The following is a 22,835-nucleotide window of genomic DNA, read 5'->3' on the forward strand; positions in this document are numbered from 1 at the left end:
GTGGCCCAAGGTGGAATTGCCCCTGGGGGCCATGACAGACTGTACATAATGTGTTGACTGTTCCTAACCTGAAAACAAAATGGCCGCTCTCTATCAATAGGCTGATGTTTGTAAAATAGTATCAACAGTGGAGTTGAAGTGGAGTTACCTTCACCACCCTAACGTTGATTATTTTCCTATAACAGCACGTCTTGAAGTGTGTTATACTTCTTATACTTGCCAACAATCACACGTTTTCATTTCTTATTGAATGACATGTATTGCTTTTTATCCATTTAGCGTTACATTTAAATCAGTTCCTGTTATTACTCAGTAATACTCAGTGATTCCCTCACTAGCCTCTAATTTTATCTCTCTTGGACATATGAAGCTTCTCAGGTTACCAAAAAACTGGAAAATGTTAACTCCTCTATCCTGAAGACTTTCTCGACCTTCCTGTTACAAAGCACTGACAATGGAGACTCATAGCATTAATGTTAAATAAACATCTCCTTACAGGAAACTTGTACAGACTGGAATATACGTCAGCGCCGAAGTGTTTTGCATTCTCAACCTCTGCGATATTTACGCTTTCAGCAGACTCTCTGCACGTAGCTAAGCTAGAACCTTTCTGATGAACTCCGAATGGACTCTCAGTGCGCCGTAAGTCTTTAGCATCATTCTTTTCCTGAAAGCAGAAATGTTCTACATAAACGACTGATCAATAGTAATTAATCTAAACATAAACTAACTGTACAAGCACTGGGAGCATCAGAATAAAGTGAGTGTACATGGTTTAGTGGTTCTCAAAGTGAGGTCTGTGAAGCATAGCCAGCAGGGTCTATGATTTATTTATTCATCTATTTATTTATTTATTTATTTCCCTTTGTTACAGCATTGGAAACCAAAACCACAAGCCACCATTATATTTAAAGCTATAATGATAATGATCGAGTTTGTATAGATATTCGTCTGCTTGACTGCTCGCTCGAATCGACTTGGTTTAAACCAAACCTCAATAGCTCATAAGCAAAGTCCCGCGGAATAACGTCAGACTGGACCTCGTGTTCAGTTCAGTGGAAAGTTGAGGAACAGAGAGTGCTGTGACTCCGATGAATAGACAAAATATTATTGTACACATTCCAAAAAAAAAAAATGTACATAAAATTAATCTGTCCTGAATTTATTTTTGCAGTTAAAAGGGTTACCTGGATAAATGTTTTGGGAATCCTTGATAGAGCATTTATTAATTACTCTATACACCATTTATAAACACCACCCTGCTAATAGTCAACAGAATATCTACACTATCAAGGGTATCTGTCATTTATTTATTTATTTATTTATTTATTTATTTTTAACCTTTAGTATGTGTCTTTGCGTGTGTGTGTGTGTGTGTGTGTGTGTGTGTGTAGTATGGTATATTTTTAAGTAAATGGTATGTGTTCATTCAACCAAAGTGAGATGACTTCTCCACTATCGAGTCAGTACAACAACAAAAAAAAAAACCTTTTCTAGCACAAAAACGAAACGTTACTGAAAAATGTTTGTATGTCAGTAAAGACGGCAGCGCATCACATAAGAGACACTTTTCAGACAAAAAAAAAAAACAAAACAAAACATAATGGGTTTTTGCTGCAAAAATAAGAAGCCAGTGTGACAGTCAAAGTCTCCAGAAGAACCGTGGCTGGTTCTGAAAGATGCTCACTAACACCTACAGCTCATCTCCGTATAAAACTGCACACATTGAACGTAGACTACTATTTTTTTGTCACTCCAAATATTGACTTTGTTTCATTTACTACTGTTTACTGCACTTTACGGTATTTTTTTTGTTGTTGTTGTTGTAGAGAAATGTAGAAACATTTAATTTCATTATTTTGAAGGCATCTTTGCTCTACAGCATTTCTTTGCATGTGTCTAAAACTTTTGCACAGTGCTGTAAGAGAGTAATCACTACACTGATCAAAGAAACTAAAATCAGAGTAAGACGAACTACTCTAACTCGTGAAAAATCACCGAACACACATTCCTCACGTAGAAAGTGTGTCTGTTTCTTCTAGGCTTGCTCTGTTATTTCTCAGTAAAAACTCTGTACCTGTTAACGAGCGTCGAGTCTGTTCTCTGCATCGTTTTTCCCAAGCTGATGTTTGTGATTTCTTAAGACGCGCTGTTGACGTTAATCAGTAAAAAAAAAATTAAAAACTTTTCCAAAAAAAATAATCTGACTGAACTGGTGCCACATTTACAGATAAGGTATGAAGAAAGCAGTATAACTGTGGCGAGACATCAGAAATGTGATGTAAAACCTCATGTAATGAGATCATTGTTTCAGTGTTGAATAAAAGCATGAGCGTCGATTGTATTCGGCAGATGATCTGCAGACATGTCGGCTTTTCTGTTTTTATTCTTAAACAATAAAGCCTGATTTCTGGCATCTTCAACCCCTTGACTTTGGGAAGTTTTTATTTATAGCTAAGGAGATCTTCCACCACAGCAGCTTTTAGACTTCATTAATGGCCCTTAAGGTCCAAATATGTACCTTAATTATTTGTTATTGTTTTTGTTTGATAATATATTGACGTTTTGAGGGAAAAATCGACATACTAAAGTCGCAAAAGATGTACCCGTGATGGTACCATGCCAGCAACAAGGAAAATCTCAACAGAAAGCTCTGTGGCTTTCATACATATTAATACAATATATTATTGCACGTATTTATGGAATGTTAATGAAATAAAACTGATCATGTCTTGAAGGGGGTCCATGGGATTTTAATTTTTTTTTATTTTTACAGTTATATGGGCACCTAGCTACAACATCTTTAAGAACCCTTGACCCTACACCCTAAGAAATAGATTGGGGTGGTACCTACTGAGGATATACCTTTACTATGTATGATTTAACACTGAATTTTTTTTTTATCAATGTATTGAAATGAAGGGCAGAATTTCCACTTTGTGTGTAAACTCAGGAAATAGGAATATGTACATTTACAAACTTTACTGTAGTAACATGGATATTATATCAACATGTAAAAGCTACATAAGGCTATGATCAATTGTTCGAGATTGTGGTGTAGATGTAATTTAATAATAAAGCTTGAATGAAACATCAGCGGTATGTACCTTATATTACATTTCAGTGTACACTACATTCATGTTTTCGGGGAAGCTGATGAGAAGCTGATGAGAAGCTGATGAGAAGCTGATGAGAAGCTGAGACACCGGGGTAAAGGGGCGCTTTAAAATAATGTCGAGCATGAAATGAGGGTCAGGACTGAAACTAATGATGCGGGACAACTCGTCTGGCTCGCACCAAAAAAATCTGATGTGGACTGTGGTCCTGCATTAGCAAACCTTATAGACAGATGAACACCACAAAGGAACTCTCTCTCTCTCTCTCTCTCTCTCACACACACACACACACACACACAAAGCGCGAAAATGCAATCAGTCAGAGACAAAATATATTCTGTCTGGTGTGTGTTTTCTGGTACAAATTCAACTCAGAGCAGAAATGTACAGCATGGACTATAGCCTACATCGTGTGTGTGTGCGTGTGTGTGTGTGTGTGTGTGTGTGACTGTGGATAGAGATAAAGAATGGGGACGAGAAAGAAAAACATTATATATCTATCCGTTTGGTGTGTAAGAAAAGGGAGATGAAAAAGGGGCGCGCGCGCGTGTGTGTCTGTGCGTGTGTGTCTGTGCGTGTGTGTGTGTGTGTGTGTGTCGGCCGCCGCTTCGCATCAGTAAGCGTGAGATGGAGACTGGCAGAGAGATAATAGAAAGACACGTGTGCGTTTTCTCTCTCTCTCTCTCTCTCTCTCTCTCTCTCTCTCACACACACACACACACACACACACACACACAACGCACACTTGTGCCTTTATTTCAAAAGAAAATTGCTATAAATTGGCCAATTACACTTACCCAGCAAATTGTGGGGATATTTTTTTTCTGTCTCTAAGCAACAGCTTCACATTTAGACAAATACATATAGATAGATAGATAGATAGATAGATAGATAGATAGATAGATATACAGTTACACTGATAGATAGATATTTAGATAGATAGATAGATAGATAGATAGATAGATAGATAGATATACAGTTACACTGATAGATAGATATTTAGATAGATAGATAGATAGGTAGATAGATAGATAGATAGATAGATAGATAGATAGATAGGCCTATATATATATTCAACACTTATAAAAAGTATCCAGAAATCTTACAGTTGTATTTTATTGTTAATGTGTATAGCTATGATGTATGAGCTGTGGGACTGTGGGATTGTGGGATGGGCCTCATTATGAGAGGGATCAGTGAGGTATTCACGCCGCGGCTGTAGAGGATAATTCCCCTCATTACTGTAATTTCACTAATTATGCTTTTTGAGCGTTCATTTTAGCTGAAAGCGCGTGCACGAAGTGGACAAGGTCTATAAGCAATTACAATCAAGACAATACACACCTGCAGCACAAGTCACACTGAATAGCTTTTATATTTATAGCCGGATTATTATTATTATTATTTTATTTATTTATTATTATTATTATTATTATTATTTTATTTATTTTTTATTATTATTATTATTACTATTATTATTATTATTATTGTTGTGTGTGTGTGTGTGTGTGTGTGTGTGTGTGTGTGTGTTCACGCTTTATCAGGACCTACCCGAGGCTGGAGGTCGCAGATTAGCAGAGCTCTGATCCACTTCGACGGCTGAGGAAGAGGAGGAGGATGAAGCCGAAGCCGCCATCATCATCAGATTGAGCGCTTTTCACACCAAGGACACACTGCTGGGACACACACACAGTAATAATAATAATAATAATAATAATAATAATAATAATAATAATAACACAAACAAACAATACTAAAAATGTATATCTTAATTTCGCGTATTTTATAAAGATAAAAACGGGGTAATTCTTGATTTAAAAAAAAAATCACAATTTATCGGATTAAACAGATTACATCTCGGAGTTTTAACCTTTTTTTTATTTTGAGATGCACAACAAATTCATTATATATGCTACATTATTATTATTATTATTATTATTTTAAAAAATCCCGTTTATTTCTATTATATCAAATAGCCCTTATTTTTTTAAATTGAAAACCGTGTTCCAGTCAGTGCGTCATGTGGCATGCTCTCTTTTTTTTATCAAAAAAGAAAGAAAATATATATATATATATATATATTTATTTATTTTCTTTCTTTTTTTTTTTTTTTAAAAAAAATACGTATTTGAAGCTCTCACTCATTTTCCATACACACACGACTAACGCAATGCCAAAGGCACTAAATAAAAATGATTTAAAACATGAAGCCCTTCACTCTGAGCAGAAACACATCCCCCAGAATGTTCTGTCATATTTCACTGTGATCAGATTTATTTGGATAATTTACTCAGCCCTGATCGAGCTCTTTATTGTCGGTTATTTGAACTGAAGGGGTGTACGATGGTATTCGGGTGCTTTTGTGCGAGTCTCATATTTCTCACTGAGTTAAGTTAAAACACAAATCGGGACCGAAGAGCACCTTCAGTGGAGTAGTATAGCCTGTATGCATGTATGCATAATTGATCAGTCCCTTGGGTAGGCTATGTACCTGTATGTACCTTCTAAAACTCATATAATATAACCTCATCAATATAACTGTGCATTAAGGACCACTTATATACGGGTGCGTTTACTTTTTGTGCAGAAGAAGCTTTTTATTCTGATTAATTGACGGATGGATTCGCACGCAACAGTACCTTCCAAATAAATGCGTCACGCGCCTGAATGACAGGGTCTGTATTATATATATAAATAATAATATTATACATGTGAGTGTGTGTATATAGCTAGCCTATATATTTTGCAGTGTTGATGTGTACTGAGTGTTTGATTGTAAGTCAGAAGAGGTACGGCTGAAATTGCTAAAGAAAATATTCTGACAAGCAAAACAGGAAAGCGTGTCATTCAGATATTTACATTCTTTCAAACGACAAGGAGTCTGGGTTTCAAAAATATTTACACCCCCTTACATCAGCATCAATTTCTTAAACCCTGTTTTAGTATTCTACCTGCATTGATACTGATCAAATCCACAAAATCGTTTCCTTTATAAAGTTTCGATTTTTTTTTTTAAATAGACATTTTTAAGAAAATACTAACTCATACTAAACCAAGTGTGAAATAAATGGACACTAAAAACATTTAAGGCTTTCCAAACAGCACAATAAATTTCAGCCCTCGTTATCAGAAGTGATTTTTATTACACTCACGTTCTGTTTTTTCTTTCTTTCTGATTTACTTGTTCATGCTCACTGTAACGTTTTCCAAACGAATGCTTGCCTTTAAATATATATATATATATATATATATATATATATATATATATATATATATATATATATATATATATATTACACTGATTCCTCAATTAAGCTGCTTTTTATAAACCTCAAACACATCAGTCAGTGTCAGAGTGAGAGATGGATGAACATTGCTACTCATGTGTTAAATGACCTGGTGTTTTTATTATTATTTATTTATTTATTTATTTTAAATGAGCCGAATCCTAAGTGTTATATTGACCCATTTGCAGTGGGAAAAAAAACCCACACACATACATCATACACATATCACACACACACACACACACACACACAGAGAATGATGATGGATCTAAATGTACACACATTTAAACCATTTAATCAATCATGTTAAAAAAAAGCATTCAATCATAAATCATGTTCGTGCCAAATAAATAATAATAAGAAGTAAAGAAGATTACCGTTTACAGGTGTGTTTCGCAGACTTTCTCTCCAGCTCTGTAGGCAACAATCCAGCAAACCCAATAAAGAGATGTGTGTGTGAGTGTGTGTGTGTGAGAGAGAGAGAGAGCGCGTGAGAGCGCGTGTGGGTGGGTGTTTGTGAGGTTTATTATCTTCTTTATAAACAGGTGAAAAATCTCCCAAGGAACACCAAACTGTACAAACCCCGGTTCAAGCCTCTTCTGGATGAAATCTCTCTCTCTCTTTTTTTTTTCTCACCGCAAGCGCGTGAATCGACTCAATTTATGCGTTCCGCGCGCTCATACACACGCACACGCACGCACGCACGCCCACGCGCGCGCACACACACACACACACACACACACACGTCTATGAGTCACCCCGAAAATTTCCAACGCTGGAACAAAATCCACTTTGTGCTGGAGGCAGACAGTGAAATGGCACAGGAGCCTGGAGTCACTGTCGCGGCTTTATAGAGCAATTAATAGACACGCTGAGAAGTTTCAGCCTCCCAAACCATCCATCAGAGAGAGAGAGAGAGAGAGAGAGAGAGAGAGATGGGGGTTCCCTTTTCACTAACAACGCATCTTACTTGGATTTCTTTTGGTTTTAGACGCATTTTTTTCAGTCTGCATAACCCAAAACCAACCAACCAAACAAACAAAACACCAACACTTTCCACCCCAAACCTCTCCTTCTCCTCAAACCTGACGCTTTCCTTTCCCTGGTTGAACACATCCATCATGAGGGGGCGACAGAGAGTCAAACTGCCCTGTCTGACCCTGTAGGCCACAAGTAAATGAGCCGGAACACAGAATTCCCACATTATTTATAGCTCTACCACATCATCAGCCTTAAAGAATAGAAGTATTACCAAATATTATTCTCCAAAACACACCTAAAAGTCCTGCGTGGGTGTATCCAGTGATACATAATAGTTTAATATACATTCAAGCAGCAATTAGTTCGATCCTGACCCTTTCTGCTTTCCGGACCTGCCTGATCAGTTCGGATGCCCTACCTCTGGATGGAGCTCTCATCAACTGGAGACTACAGACTGTAGATTGCTGAGGACGGTACCGCTTGAAGTACCATGGAAATGGTTTCGGACTTCAATTCTACATGGACGTTCTCGCTGTGGTTGCTGGGACTACGGTTGCTGCGATGGCCTTAGGACTGCAATTACCACATGCAGTTTTACACTCAGGTCTCCTTTAGTGAACAGTGGACTAGTTCAACAAACAGACTTCATATAAACACCATAATGAACGTTCCTTTACTCTCACACTATCCGTTGTTACCCAGATGAGGACGGGTTCCTTTCTGAGTCCGGTTCCTCTCAAGGTTTCTTCCTCATATCATCTCAGGGAGTTTTTCCTCACCACCATCACCACCGGCTCGCCCAATAGGGATAAATCCACACACTTAAAATCTCTATCCTGTGTTTATATGTTTCTGTAAAGCTGCTTTGATACAATGTCCGTTGTTAAAAGTGCTATACAAAACAAATTGAATTGAATTAGACCCTTCTTCTGGCCATGGTGTGAATTGCAATAAATGCACTGGTCAAGCGTTTCCTGGACTGGAAATGCATCTGTGTGAATGGTTTGGCATGTTTAGTGTGTTTTGTGTGCTTGGTTACATAAAACGATTCACAACACTATCAATCATGGCTCTGTATTTTACTAAATCTTTTTAGTTTTACTTTTGCTTTACTCAGTTCTGCATGTTTATCCTGTGTACTGTTTAACATCATGTAAAAGACCTCATTTTTGCACTCAGCTCTTTGGCTGTAAGTGGTTGTGCAAAAAAAAAAAAATGTTTCAAAATGGCTGACCCATGATGCACAGTGCTTCACGGTAGAATGCACATTTGCTATATTGGGCGGCTGTGGCTCAGGTGGTAGAGCGGGTTGTCCATTAATCGTAGGGTTGGTGGTTCGATTCCCAGCCCGCATGACTCCACAGTGTCCTTGGGCAAGACACTGAACCCCAAGTTCCTCCCGATGGCAAGCCAGTGCCTTGCATGGCAGCTCTACTATCATTGGTGTGTGAATGGATGAATGAGAACCAGTGTAGAATCGCTAAGGTTAAAAAAGCGCTACCTAAGTGTGGTCCATTTACCATATTGTGTTTTAAAATGTGCGATCGTTCCTGTTGAGGTCCAGTGACAAGGTGATCCATACAGTGATCTGTCATTCCCTTGACAAACATCAGAGAGAGTCCAGAAGCTCAAGCCAAACAAGGTGCTTATTATGCCCAAGAAACAATGAGAAAATATTCCTGAAGAATCTCATACAAGAGCAAATCAAGTAACAGACTGACCCTAAAATCACAGATACATCACTTCATATACTGGAGAATTCTAGCACGATTGGTTATGGGGGGAAAAGGAGGATCTGCGTCTTATCGGTCAATGATCACATCGATTTCACATAGTAGGAGTTGTAAGACAGGGTTATGTGAGGTTACTGGACTACAGGTGCACGATAAAACTGCCTCAAACAGGTTTCTTCTATGGCGTCAAGAAATCAGATACTACAACCATTACGGTGTGATAAAAGGAAAACATTGGCATCACATTCTGGGAAATCGCAACCTCGATAATATAATCATTGAATAATTCAAATCATGAATTAAATGCGTGTGCTGATGGTCAGCAAGTACAAACTGAAGTTGATAAAAGTATTAAAGTATATTGATGGATTTCCTCACTCAAAATACATACAAACATACTTTTGGTGAAGTATCTTTTTAATTCTTTTTCTTGAAACATCAAATTTAGAAAACGAGGTGCAATCGCAAAATATCCGAAATTACAACCGTTTCGCCTAATTATCGAGAAATCTATACAATTTTGAAGGACGACCTTCACCATGCCATGTGATTACAGTAAAGGAAGTGCAAACAGCACTTCCTGGTCATCTGACACGGCACTTTTTATTGTTGTGTCAAAGTTAAAGCTCCCTTTTTCCAGTTACATAGGAAAATAGTAGTTTTGTATTATTGCCTATGAAAACATTTGAGATCCATATGTTGCCATATGTCAACACCACTACAGTATAAGAGATGAAAGGAAATACTGGGTTATATGAATTTGAGGGATTTTATTGAACGGTCCCAGGATGCATGCTTACAATAAGGTATCCATGTGATCCTCACTGCCCCTGCCAGTCAGGATAGGCGAGACAGAACTAGACCATAGTGTGTCAAGGTTTTCAGTTTACATTATGTTGTGGGATTACAGTGGAGCAACCCTTTATTTCTATTACTCAGAGCTTATATCGTAGCTTCTTAGCTAGTGACTAGTTCATTCTGTATGTTATGTTCCATTTAATATCACAGAACGAGCATAAGAACACAACATGTGCACTGCCGCTTGATCAGGGAGTCATAGGAAGCACTTGTTGGGAAGTTTCACTCTTTTATCTGGCCACCTGTGATTTGTGAATACTTGGGCTGTGTCCCAAATGGCATAGTACCAAACTACACAGTGTGTCTCGTCACAATTACTATTCAGAAATACTACTTAGTGTGTATTATGCGGTTTGGCACACAGCCATGAAGTACATCTGAACGAGTATTGCTTGGCACTCACAGCACGACCCATGTGACAAAATGGTCTTTTGCAAGTATCTTGCAATAGCAGTTCTACTAAAATCGTCAATGTTTGTTTATGAGGGGGAAAAAAAATCTCTACTTTCCTAAAGTAGCAGCTTTAAGTGGAACAAAACCTTTAAAAAAAAGCCCTGATGTTAGCACTCCTATGTTGGAAAAAAATGAAAGTGTAATATCGTATTTATTTAAAAGGAATTCATTTGATTAGTGTTTTGATCTAATAAGAATTGGCACCCTACTACATATATTTCATTTGTACTCAATCAAAACATCTAAGAGAAGCATGAAAATAGAAAGAATATAACGCAACAGTAAAAGAGTAGAGCTGGAACAGGTTTGGACAGCTGTCGAGGAGACCTTCACCGCTGGCTAATGTCTTCCTCCTCTCTATCAGATGATGATGAGCAGCTGTTCTCTCCATCTGAATCAGTACTTGTGTCTGTATCATCATCATCATCATCATCATCATCAGTACTACCACTGCTGCTTTCATCATCATCCTCGTCATCATCATCATCATATGTGTTGTCTTCACTGGTGGAGCCTTCCTGTGCTTCTTCTGAAAGTGATGAACACACACACAATGCACACACGGCAGATTTTCCAGACTATAAGAAGCAATTCTTGCCCTCTAGCAAAGTGGTGTAATTATGATCATTTCTGCATTAGCTTTATTGCCTAACAATTTACGATAGTCGTGCTACTCCATTATTAACAGAAAGGCTATTGTTATAGGAAGGGTGGTGTCATAGTGAAAATTGACATAATTATAAGAGCAGTAATAGGACAGTAGTAACTATACACGATATACTGTATAATAAAAATACTATACGTAGTCATTTATTTATTGAGGACAATGATCCAATATTACATTACATAGAGTGGCAAACGTATGTGAACGTCTAGGATTAGCAGTTTAATTTGAAGGTGATATTAGAGTCAGGTGTTTTCAATCAATGGGGTGATGATCAGGTGTGTGTGAGTGAGAGCCCTGTTTTATTTAAAGAACGCGGATCTATCGGAGTCTGATCTTCACAACACGTGTTTGTGGAAGTGTATCATGGCATGAACAGAGGAGATTTCTGAGGACCTCAGAAAAAGAGTTGTTGATGTTCATCAGGTTGGAAAAGGTTACAAAAGCATCTCTAAAGAGTTTGGACTCAACCGATCCACAGTCAGACAGATTGTGTAGAAATGGAGGGAATTCAAGACCATTCTTACCCTCCACAGGAGTGGAGACCAGCAAAGATCACTCCAAGAGCAAGACGTGTAACAGTCCACGAGGTCACAAAGGAACCCAGAGTAGCTTCTTAGCAACTAAAGTCCTCTCTCACATTGGCTAATGTTAATGTTCACGTTCATGAGTCCACCATCAGGAGAACACTGAACAACAATGGTGTGCATGGCAGGGTTGCAAGGAGAAAGCCACTGCTCTCTAAAAAGAACATTGAAAGATCAATGGACAAGCCAGAAGGCTGTTGGAAAAATGTTTTGTGGACAGACGAGACCAAAATAGAATTTTTGGTTTAAATAAGAAGTGTTATGTGTGGAGAAAGGAAAACACTGCATTCCAGCATAAGAACCTTATCCCATCTGTGAAACATGGTGGTGGTAGTGTCATGGTTTGGGCCTGTTTTGCTGCTTCTGGTCCAGGACGACTCGACATCATTGATAGAACAATGCATTCTGAATTATACCAGCGAACTCTAAAGGAAAACGTCAGGACATCTGTTCATGAACTGAATCTCAAGAGAAATCGGGTCATGCAGCAAGACAAGGACCCTAATCACACGAGTTGCTCTACCTACAAACGGTTAAAGAAGAATAAAGTTAATGTTTTGGAACGGTCAAGTCAAAGTCCTGACCTTAATCCAATAGAAATGTTGTGGAAGAACCTGAAGCGAGCAGTTCATGTGAGGAAACCCACCAACATCCCAGAGTTGAAGCCGTTCTGTACTGAGGAACGGTATAAAATTCCTCCGAGGCGATGTGCAGGACTGATCGACAGTTACCGGAAACGTTTATTTACATTTATTACTGCACAAGGGGGTCACACCTGATACTGAAAGCAAAGGTGCACATACTTTTGCCACTCACAGATGTATAACATTAGATCATTTTCCTCAATAAATAAACGACCACGCATAATATTTTTGTCGCATTTGTTTAACTGGGTTCTCTTTATCTACTTTTAGGACTCGTGTGAAAATGCTTTAAGTCATGTTTATGCAGAAATACAGAAAATTCTAACTTTCACAAACTTTCAAGCACCACTGTGTGTTAAAAGAGCACTTGAACTAATTTAACTAAGGTGCCTAATTCACTTTGAAGATGCTTTGGAGATAATGAACTTCACAGAATCTGACTAATGAAGCTATCTTCACTTGAAATAAATTGAGAGGGCAAAAGATAGCGAGAGTGAAGTAGGCAGAAAGAAATGAATATTATTGTCTCACCTATCAGTAGTCTCTCTTCGATTAGAGGAAGGAAGTGTTTGGCCTCGGGGTTCTCTGGTTCATAAATAAGAACTGAAAGACAATAAAAAGGAAACAAACAAAGCCTGAGAGAAGAACGTATAATTGTGTGAGACTACTGTAGTTGAAAGAAGAAACCAAATAAACTAGTGCAGTAATGGTTATGTAAAAGTTGTGTTTAAAATTCTGGGCTACAGTTTGACACACTACTGCACTAAAATTCCTTTTATCAAATAATGCCCAATACCATTTTAGTCAATGAATTAATATGACATGACTGAATGAATAAAAATGACTTAACCACAGAGGCCACACCTCCTTCATTGTGACTGGCAAACACAGAGGACAAGCCTCCTTCACTGTGACTGATAAACACAGAGACCAGCCACTGACATGAACAAAGGCCATGCCTCCTTCACTGTGACTGACATGAATAAAGGCCACGCCTCCTTCAGTGTGACTGACAAACACAGATGCCACACCTCCTTCACTGTGACTGACAAACACAGATGCCACGCCTCCTTCACTGTGACTGACAAACACAGATGCCACGCCTCCTTCACTGTGACTGACATGAACAAAGGCCACGCCTCCTTCACCATGACTGACATGAACAAAGGCCACGCCTCCTTCACCATGACTGACATGAACAAAGGCCACGCCTCCTTCACCATGACTGACATGAACAAAGGCCACGCCTCCTTCACCATGACTGACATGAACAACGGCCCCGCCTCCTTCACCATGACTGAAATGAACAAAGGCCACGCCTCCTTCACCATGACTGACATGAACAAAGGCCACGCCTCCTTCACCATGACTGACATGAACAAAGGCCACGCCTCCTTCACCATGACTAACATGAACAAAGGCCACGCCTCCTTCACCATGACTGACATGAACAAAGGCCACGCCTCCTTCACTGGAACTGCATGATTTCCTGGACTAAAATAATCAAGTAAAACTCAATACCATGTGATAAACTGCATGCAGTAGCACTCACTCATCTGGCAGAGTTTCTTGCAGAGTGTGTAGTTCCTTTCCATCACAGCCTTCAGGAACTAAAGGAGAACACATTCACATACGCGCACACACACACAACACAACACACATCTTCAGCAGCTTTTTCCAGTATGTACTGATAAATACATAAATGATGAGTATACAGGTGCCTGACCTCTGCAAGCAGCTCAATGGGAGCACGAAATTCATCTGCGTCCTCATCCTCTTCTTCACACTCTTCTTCACCTCGGCTCTCTGCCTCGCTTGTGCTTCGGCCAGTTCCACGCTTTGGCACTCCCAGGTATCGGGGCACCTGGACTACAGCTTCACGCATCTTCTGCGCACACTCTGCACTTACGGTCTTCTCTTCTGCAAACACGGCACACCACGATTCACACCAGACGCGTGCGGCTACTGTATGTAACACGAGTTGTAAAAGTCCCTGTGAATAACTTTTTACTACGGGAACTTTAACGTATTACAAGGAGGTAAGCCTGCGAGCTGCTGTCATAGAAAACTAATCAACCCAATCAGAATCCAGAACTCAACAGGTATAAAATGTGTACATTACATTGCATACATTATCGTACTAAATGCTTTTCAGGTATGACGGAGTAAGACGGCTTTAAATACCTGCACCAGCAGGAGCAGTGCGTCTAGGCGATTTTTCCTGTCTGTGCGTGGTCGTGTCTACTGGCGACGGAGCCTGTAAACCGACATGCGTCTCGCTCCTGGTATAAAAGATTATAAAAATGTAATGGAGTTGAGAACGAGTGCCGTCGGCATCCACGGCCCATAAAACACAGCGCGTACACGAGAGCAGACACGAACACATCCTGCTTTTTCTCGTCCATGTGAGACACGATATACTGAATACCAGGCACAAAAACATGAGCTTTATGGCATGTGATATAATTATGCGGCATGCGTCATGGCAGATAGTCTCGGAGATGCAACATAATAAACTTCAGAACTCGACTAGGAGACTTGGGGAAATGATATACACTGTATACGGTGAGCAAGAACGTTACTAATAGTATTCATATCAATACTGACTATGTTTACATGGACAGCAGTAATCTAATTATTGACCTTATTCTGAATAAGATGTATAATATTCTGATTAAGGTGTTTACATGAGTCGCTTTTAGAATATTCCTTTCATGTTCCTGTTTTATGTGTTATAGAACGTAAAGCGATTAACGGCACATGTCATTACGTCCCCGCGCCACGCCGTCCGACGTTCCCTCCAGAAGTTCACGTATCGACGTACAGTTGGTCTTCGTTATGGAACCGTATACAGTTTTGGGTGTATTTATTTTTAATTTTACGAAAGCTTCAAGTGCGGTTAATTATTAGTCGTGCTGTACGTGCAAATAGACGACTGCTTGAAGCCGTGGGCTGCGTCCCAAACCGCGTACTTACCGTCTATATAGTAGCCAAGATACATGTATTTCCCCTACTATATAGGAAGTAAGTATGCGGTTTGGGACGCAGCCGTGCTCTCTTGTTTGCCGTCAAACGGTCGAGCGCTGCCGCGTGTGTACGTGTCCTGTCGCACAATGCGGTGAAAACTCTCACACGACGTTAATTGTGTGATTAAGGTGTGTACATGTCTGTAACGCACGTCGATAATGCGACTAAAACAGGAATACTCCACACGTCTTAATTCCATTTGTGTTTACGTCGAGTATGACTTTAGTCGGATTAAGGTCATCAATAATCTCTGTTTACATGCGAGTTTCTTAATCAGAGTATCGTCTTAATCGGCTTCATATCGGATTATCGTTCTCCGTGTAAACGTACTGAATAAGAGCTTTTATTTTTATACACTTTTTCCTAATATACAAAAAAAACAAGAACAACATTTTAGTCTCGGATCAGAAACAGGGCATTCAATATACCGTGATGGTCCGTGCTTGACTTTTGTCTTTTTAAAGCTCTTCTCCAGCTGTGCACTCGGTGTTTCTGAGACCGGCTCTGGAGCCTCTGTGATCCTGAATTGAATATAAGGTTATGGTCAATTAATAGTCAAATTAAAAGTGTGGAAAAACATGATGGAGAGAGGTAACTGGAGGAATATAGCTAAAACTGTCCGGCGTTTTGGCAGTCCGTACAGGAAACACGTTTGATTTTGCTGTGTTTTTTTGCTGTTGTTGTTGTTGAAAATTTGCGAGTTTTTTTTGCTCAAAACGACTTGAACTGGAGAAACTGCAATTGCACGGCCTTTCGCGGCGATGTTTGTCAGTAAACGAGACCTTTTAGCTGTACTCACGCTCGACGCACGTGAAACGAAGAGGGCTTTTTCTGTATGCGCGCTGTGATGACGTCACACGAAGCGGTTCGGCCCGAACCTGTTGAAAATCTGCAGTGATTGTGAAAAATTGCACGCTCCTCTCAATATTGCGGCGTTTGCTCGATTTTGCGTCGATTTCTGCGATTGCGAAAAATCGTGAAATCCTGGAGGGACTGCATAACTTAAAAGTTAACCATAAAAGGTGCTTTAGACTTTTGAAACAACAACAACAACAACCAAACAAACGGACAAACCGTGCCTACAATACACCCAAAAACAAAAAAAAGAGAGACATTTCCACTAAACCAAATGGTAAAATGTAACAATATATCTCACCGGTCCACGATTCCATTGTCACGTCTCCTCTCGGTGATCGCTGACGATCTGATCTGCTGTCCATCTGGCCATGTGCTCGGTTTGGGTTTCTGACGCCTTAACAGGATACAAAAATATTATAAAACTAACAGAAAAACACACAGCAGTTCTCTGAGCCGGTCAACGGAATGTGGGTATATAATCAGATACTGATTCCAATCTGTGGACCCACTGAGCCATTTGGGGAAGAACAGCACTCACATACATGCGATCAGAATTCACACTGACCACTGGGAGGGACTTTAGGGTCTCTCATTCCTTCAGGATCGTCTATATTGTTTATACTGAGCATAACTGAGATGATATGAAGATATGACAGATTGAGAAATGTCAAATAAATGTCGTATTAAAAAACATATATATATAAATAAAATGATGTCCTGGAGTGACGAGACAGAATTTCTAAGTATTGAACACTACAATATTATTTGGAGAGATTGTATTTAGAAGATTAGGGGTTTGAACCTACTGTGTCTTTGACTGGACCGATTTATTCACTGGTGCATCTGCGAAAAAGGAGAGATGTGACAGGAAATGACGCAACAAGTGTTCACAAATATTAGCAGTGATTTATCTCAGTTGTTCTGTTTTATTGATTAGAACACACACACGCTGTAATATTACAGTTTATACCACAGAGCTGTTGAATTCTCAATTCTGATTGGTCAGAAGATGTTGATTAGTTCTCTATAACAGCAGCCTTGTTTATTCACAGTATATATCGATGCACACGTTATCGTTTCTATAGTAACAGTGGAGTAAAAGGTGTGTAAGCTGTCGATTTGTTCTGACGAGACGTTTATTTAGCGTGTTCGGAAGGAGTCTCCGGTGTTAGAGCCTCGTAACAGCTGTAAGTTGAAGTTTTCTGACAGGGGGAAAGTCTGGCGATGACGCTGCTGTTCGTAGCTTCTACAAAGCGAGTGAACAGGAACTGACTTCTTTCACGGACAACACCGTTAAACTTAACTATAAACGGATAAAAGTACGACTTTACTCGTTAATAAATTCTAAATTGCAATCGTGGCTAAGCTGCTGTGGTATACGAGGAATGAAACACTTCAGGAGTGCGGTAACAGTGACTCCGCTTCATCACACCACCGCGCCGTTGATTATTTTCCTATAACGGCATGACCCCCGAATGTTTTACTCCTTACTTACGAGGAATGTTTTATGGAGAAAGGTGGGAAATGTGTATGGCTACCTCTGGAGCTGAGGACTCCTGGTTTTACAGCTTCTGTATCCTGTAAGTATGAAAACATTAATGAGTGAAAGTGAAGATTGCAAAACTGAATGGAACTCGTCTTTTGCATTCCCTCAGAAACAACCACCAAAAAAAAAAACTGCGTATTCAACTGAGTAGTACTTTATAAGCATTAAAACATTTCCTAGGTATCGGTTTATTTAGCATTCCCAATACCTTTCCTCTTATAACTCATTACTCTGATAACGGAGGAATGCCTCGACTAGTATATAAAGCTACCGACGTATTTCCACATCCTCTGAAAGTGTCATTAAACTGCTGGCCTTAGAGAAGAAAACAAACTCACAGTGTCATGATACACCAACACACACATACACATACACATGCTTTCACACCTACAGGCAATTTATCTTAGCCAGAACACCAACTGGCATGTTTTTGGGAAATAGGAGGAAACTGGAGAACTTGGAGGAAACCCAAATGGATGGACTCGAGGAGAGCCTGCAGAGGAACTCCATACAGACAGTAAACTGAGCTCAGGATCGAGACGGCAACGTTACACACTGTTCTAGATCGTCTTTCTTACCTTTGCTGGGACTTTTGAGGAGGTCCCGACACACTGTAGGCTAAAGTTATAAAACAAAGTGTGTTTAATAAACAATTTCTGATTTGTGCCATGTGTTAGCATACTAGCTAGCTAGCTAGCTAGCTAGATAGATAGATAGTCACTTTTATTAGCTTATTTAATCTGCTAAGTGTGTATTAAATGGTATTTAAGATCTGGTCTGTGTGCTGTGAAGAGTAAATATATGTGTAAGTCCATATATCCGAGATAAACATGCAAACAAACAATGAATTAAACATAAGTCAGACTGAAATTGGAAAACCACACAGGTCTGCAGGATGGAATCAGTTAATTCAGTTACATTAACTATTAAACCTGTAAACAACTTAGCTAGCTTTAGCTACACAAACCTACCTGCTCATCTGACCAGATAGTGTTAAAGGCTTACTGAAAACTAATCAAGGCTTTTCTGTGTGTTCTGTTGGTTTAGGAGTTCCTCTGTAGAGCTGAATAATTGTTCTGCTGTAATAAAGCGAATTGTAGTAAATATGTATTATTAGCCAGCTCGGTTTTGGCCTTAAAACGACGTGAAGGAATTAGCATACACCAACAAGCGTACCGTTACCAAGGCAACGGGTAATGTTTCCGCTTCTTAAATATTCCGGGTGAAACATGAACCAACCCGGAACCCATTCACATAGTATATAGTACCTACACTGTAAAACGTGATAGCCCCATGAAGTTATGTGAACTTACTTCTTCTATTTAACTCAAACTGTCGTGACTAGTTTTAAGAGATTGAACTCGGGTTTATGAGTTTTCAGAAATGAAACTTAAAGTAATTCAAACTTAAAGTAATAACAAAGGTTATTTTCAAGTTGAGTTTACTGCAGTTTTTAAGGCAGCAGGTAAACAGTTTTACAGTGTGGTATTTAGTGTACTACTACAGTATATAGTAATACAATAATAGTAATCGTTTTACTGTACAGGAAAGATATTTCACTGTGCTTTTCACTGTATTATAATGTATATTTGACAAATAAAAGCCTAATACAAAAAAGCAAAACACAGTACAAATCATTAGCACTGTAAACAGGTTTACGTGAGATGGAAACGGATGTCAAATGTCTGAAATCACATGTGACTAAATAATAACTGCAATATAATAATAATAATAATAATAATAATAATAATAATAATAATAATAATAATAGGGGCGCACGGTGGCTTAGTGGTTAGCACGTTCACCTCACACCTTCAGGGTTCGATTCCTGCCGGGGCCCTGTGTGTGCGGAGTTTGCATGTTCTCCCTGTGCTGCGGGGGTTTCCTCCGGGTACTCCGGTTTCCTCCCCCAGTCCAAAGACATGCATGGTAGGCTGATTGGCATGTCTAAAGTGTCCGTAGTGTATGAATGGGTGTGTGAGTGTGTGTGTGATTGTGCCCTGTGATGGATTGGCACCCTGTCCAGGCTGTACCCCGCCTTGTGCCCCATGCTCCCTGGGATAGGCTCCAGGTTCCCCCGTGACCCTGAAGAAGGAGTAAGCGGTAGAAGATGGATGGATGGAATAATAATGTGTTCCATTTATACATCTACATACAATTTTTCTAAGACTCAAGGTCACTGTCCAAAAAAAAAGTAGCAGGAAGAAGAAAGAGAAGTGTTTCTGAACGGAAAAAAATTGAAACAGTTTTAAATTGATTGTTAATATTTAATATTGATTTTGAACTCATTACAGAACTATAATTATCTATAATTATATCACAAACCAGTTACAGCTACAAAAATGGCAGGAGATGGAGTAAAGGTAAAAGGAAAAAAAAAATATTAAAGATTGAGTTTACAAACATTACAATACATATAGAGAGCATGGAAGAAAATATACTGAAATAAAAAATAAACTGAATTATGTTAAATGAACATGTTTTCTGTTGTTTTTCAAAATTTCTAAGGTTGTCCTTGATTTGCTGAACAGAATGGCAGTCCCGTCCCGTCCGTCCGTCCCCCCCCCCCTTAATAACTGTAATTGCCTAAAAATAGCTGGATATTTATTCAGATATGACTGATGACTGATTATTTGATAAACACACACGCCACACTTTAACCAGAGAACAGAAAGAGAGAGAGAGAGAGGGAGAGAGAGATCTATTTATTTATCTTATTTGAATTTATGCAGATGTTCTCCCTGTGCTGCGGGGGTTTCCTCCGGGTACTCCGGTTTCCTCCCCCAGTCCAAAGACATGCATGGTAGGCTGATTGGCATGTCCAAAGTGTCCGTAGTGTATGAATGGGTGTGTGAGTGTATATGTGATTGTGCCCTGCGATGAATTGGCACCCTGTCCAGAGTGTACCCCGCCTTGTGCCCGATGCTCCCTGGGATAGGCTCCAGGTTCCCCGTGACCCTGAAGTGAAGGATAAGTGGTATAGAAGATGGATGGATGGATGGAGTTCATGCAGAAAAGCTCTTTCTGATAAAAACGTAAAATTATCTAATAATCAGTCATCAGCCGTATCTCAGTAGTTTCTGTCCTTTCCCCGAGTCCCTGCTGTCGGTGCTGATTATATCAGGTGTGTATCGAGCTGCATGGGGATGTGAACAGAATAATGGGCTTGTCATGTTTATGTAACAGAGGACGAATGTGTGTGTGTGTGTGTGTGTGTGTGTGTGTGTGTGTGTTTTGTCAGCAGAACAAAAAGCACCACTTGTCCTCTTTTTGAGTGTGTGACTGGAATGAAGAGCCCGTGACACCACTGACTGGTGCTGGAGAGAGAGCGAGAGAAAAGGAGAGAGAGAGAGAGCGCGAGAGCAAGAGAGAGAGAGAGAGCGAGAGAGAGCGATAGAGAGGGATGATGATTTGAATGCAGAGGATGAGTGAGAATGACCTTCATCATGAGTGAACAGCAGGTGGGACTGTCCAGAAACCAATGAGCCGGAGCTGAACAACATCTGCTGTTGTCCATATTTGCTTCAGGCATGTGTTTTATGTCTTCCTGTTTGCTATCTATATTATTTTGTTGCTCTGTTTCCCACATTACACAGATACAAGAACATGCAGCATGTTGCATAGATTTTCACCAATGGTGAACTTGTGCACCATTTGTAGTGTTAAAACCTCAACTGAAATGTATTTAATTGGGATTAAATGTCGTATATTATATTGAGTGAAGCATGATGGTGGTGGCATCACGTTGAGTGTTAAGCGTCTTGGTTGCTTCTCTGACTAATTCCTTCTTTACCTGCTCACTGACATTATGTGGACGGCTTCCTTTAGGCAGGATTGCGATATTCTCTCCTAAATGTGTTCGGATAGCTCCTTGGTCTTCATGATGCTGTTTGTTTGGGTGTGTTCTCTAAAAAAAACTCTTGGTTCTATGAGGTACATCTTTATTAATATAGAGATCGCATATAGTGGTTCAATTTGGGGACATAGCTACTGATTTATACTTTTATTCTTGTTCTCACTGGTCTAAAAAAAGGGGACACTGATGAAACATCTGGAATTATGCAGTAAGAAATCAAACCCAGTCCTGTTTTTCCATTCTTCGTTGTAACCACAATTCTCATGGTCTCTCAGTAGCTTCACGAAGATCTCGAGGTCATTCTCCTTCAGTCCTGAAAAAGTTGCCATGTCCCGAGCGCCTTTGTTTGGTTTTCCTTCACGCTACGGTCATCAAACCATCTGGACTAGGTTTAGGTTGAGTGACTTTGGATGGCAGGAGATGAAGGATGTAGCGTGGATGCCTGAATTCAGGAAAGATGAAGAACGTAAGTAGCAAACAATGATAAAAGAGCATTATTGGAGTTAATAGAGCATTGTGACCAAATATGGAAACTACAGAACATGGGAATTAAAGAATAGATTCAACAACCAACTCTAGGTGTGAGGGATAAAGAGGACAGGAAGCTGTGACCATATAAGGAAAATAAGGATTACAACATGGCCCACTGTGATATAGCTGTACAAACATATGTCTTTGGCTCTATTTGAATGGCACATGTATTTACAGGTGCTACTCTGTGATTTTATTTCCTTCCAGATCATCAGGGTTGGTTTGTTTCTCCTTACAGCCTTGAGAAAGTCTGTCTTTGACCTATGACTTTATTTCTATCAGACTAAACAGTGTCCTGTTTGGGAAATTAATCTCCGTGACCACTGCTACTCACCATATTTGCTCAATTTTAGCTTGTGATTTAAGAGGAAAATATTTCGTTCAACCACAATATGATTTATGCTCAAGGAGAACCTAAATGAATGTAGTTGCTACGAGTTACATCACTTCATCTATGTATCGTCCTCACTTCGAGCTCATTATGAGGAAAAACTATTTTTTTTAAATCAAAATAAAGCATCCGGCAGGCTGAGTAAATTGTAATTTATTAAACAGTGGTATAGCCGGTAAAATTCCTCACTTTATATTCACCTATCACACTACTGTAGCATTCTATACATCAATTCATGATCCAATTATGTTATCATATCACTGTTTTTGTTGCAAACATCTGGCTTCATAAGAAAATAACCGG

General features: G+C 39.4%; 2 protein-coding genes and 1 long non-coding RNA gene across 10 annotated transcripts in view; all 3 read right to left on the minus strand.

Annotated features, from left to right (window-relative positions):
* The window catches only part of gad1b (glutamate decarboxylase 1b), a 36,765-nt gene extending 32,007 nt beyond the window's left edge, over positions 1-4,758 (minus strand). Inside the window, exon 1 of one of the 2 annotated variants that reach the window (XM_053636479.1) lies at positions 4,668-4,758. In XM_053636479.1, the coding sequence (XP_053492454.1) occupies positions 4,668-4,758 (91 nt within the window). The remainder of the gene's footprint in view (positions 1-4,667) is intronic. The other variant, XM_053636478.1, reaches the window with a different exon arrangement.
* Positions 4,759-10,560: 5,802 nt separating this feature from the next.
* On the minus strand, positions 10,561-18,952 carry erich2 (glutamate-rich 2). Of its 7 annotated transcripts, none has more exons than XM_053636485.1 (12): positions 18,726-18,950; positions 18,333-18,372; positions 17,747-17,786; positions 17,015-17,051; positions 16,507-16,602; positions 15,779-15,871; positions 14,508-14,605; positions 14,050-14,243; positions 13,845-13,933; positions 13,188-13,620; positions 12,855-12,926; positions 10,819-10,957 (listed from the first exon to the last, which is right to left on the minus strand). In XM_053636485.1, the coding sequence occupies exons 1-11, from the start codon at positions 18,731-18,733 to the stop codon at positions 12,876-12,878; spliced, it is 1,179 nt and encodes a 392-aa protein (XP_053492460.1). In that variant the 5' UTR covers positions 18,734-18,950; the 3' UTR covers positions 10,819-10,957; positions 12,855-12,875. The 7 variants fall into 7 exon arrangements, 6 of the variants coding, with proteins under 6 accessions (XP_053492463.1, XP_053492460.1, XP_053492462.1 ...); XM_053636487.1 differs by lacking the exon at positions 18,726-18,950 and adding an exon at positions 16,747-16,839 and having other exon boundaries at positions 18,333-18,362; XM_053636488.1 differs by lacking the exon at positions 13,188-13,620 and having other exon boundaries at positions 10,561-10,957; positions 13,876-13,933; positions 18,726-18,947.
* LOC128614852 (uncharacterized) lies at positions 11,646-12,758 on the minus strand. Its single transcript, XR_008387108.1, has 3 exons — positions 12,294-12,758; positions 11,982-12,202; positions 11,646-11,833 (listed from the first exon to the last, which is right to left on the minus strand). It is a non-coding gene; the product is annotated as an uncharacterized LOC128614852 (long non-coding RNA).
* Positions 18,953-22,835: the final 3,883 nt, after the last annotated feature.

The sequence above is a fragment of the Ictalurus furcatus genome, chromosome 11 (assembly GCF_023375685.1).
Source record: "Ictalurus furcatus strain D&B chromosome 11, Billie_1.0, whole genome shotgun sequence".
Taxonomy (NCBI): domain Eukaryota; kingdom Metazoa; phylum Chordata; class Actinopteri; order Siluriformes; family Ictaluridae; genus Ictalurus; species Ictalurus furcatus.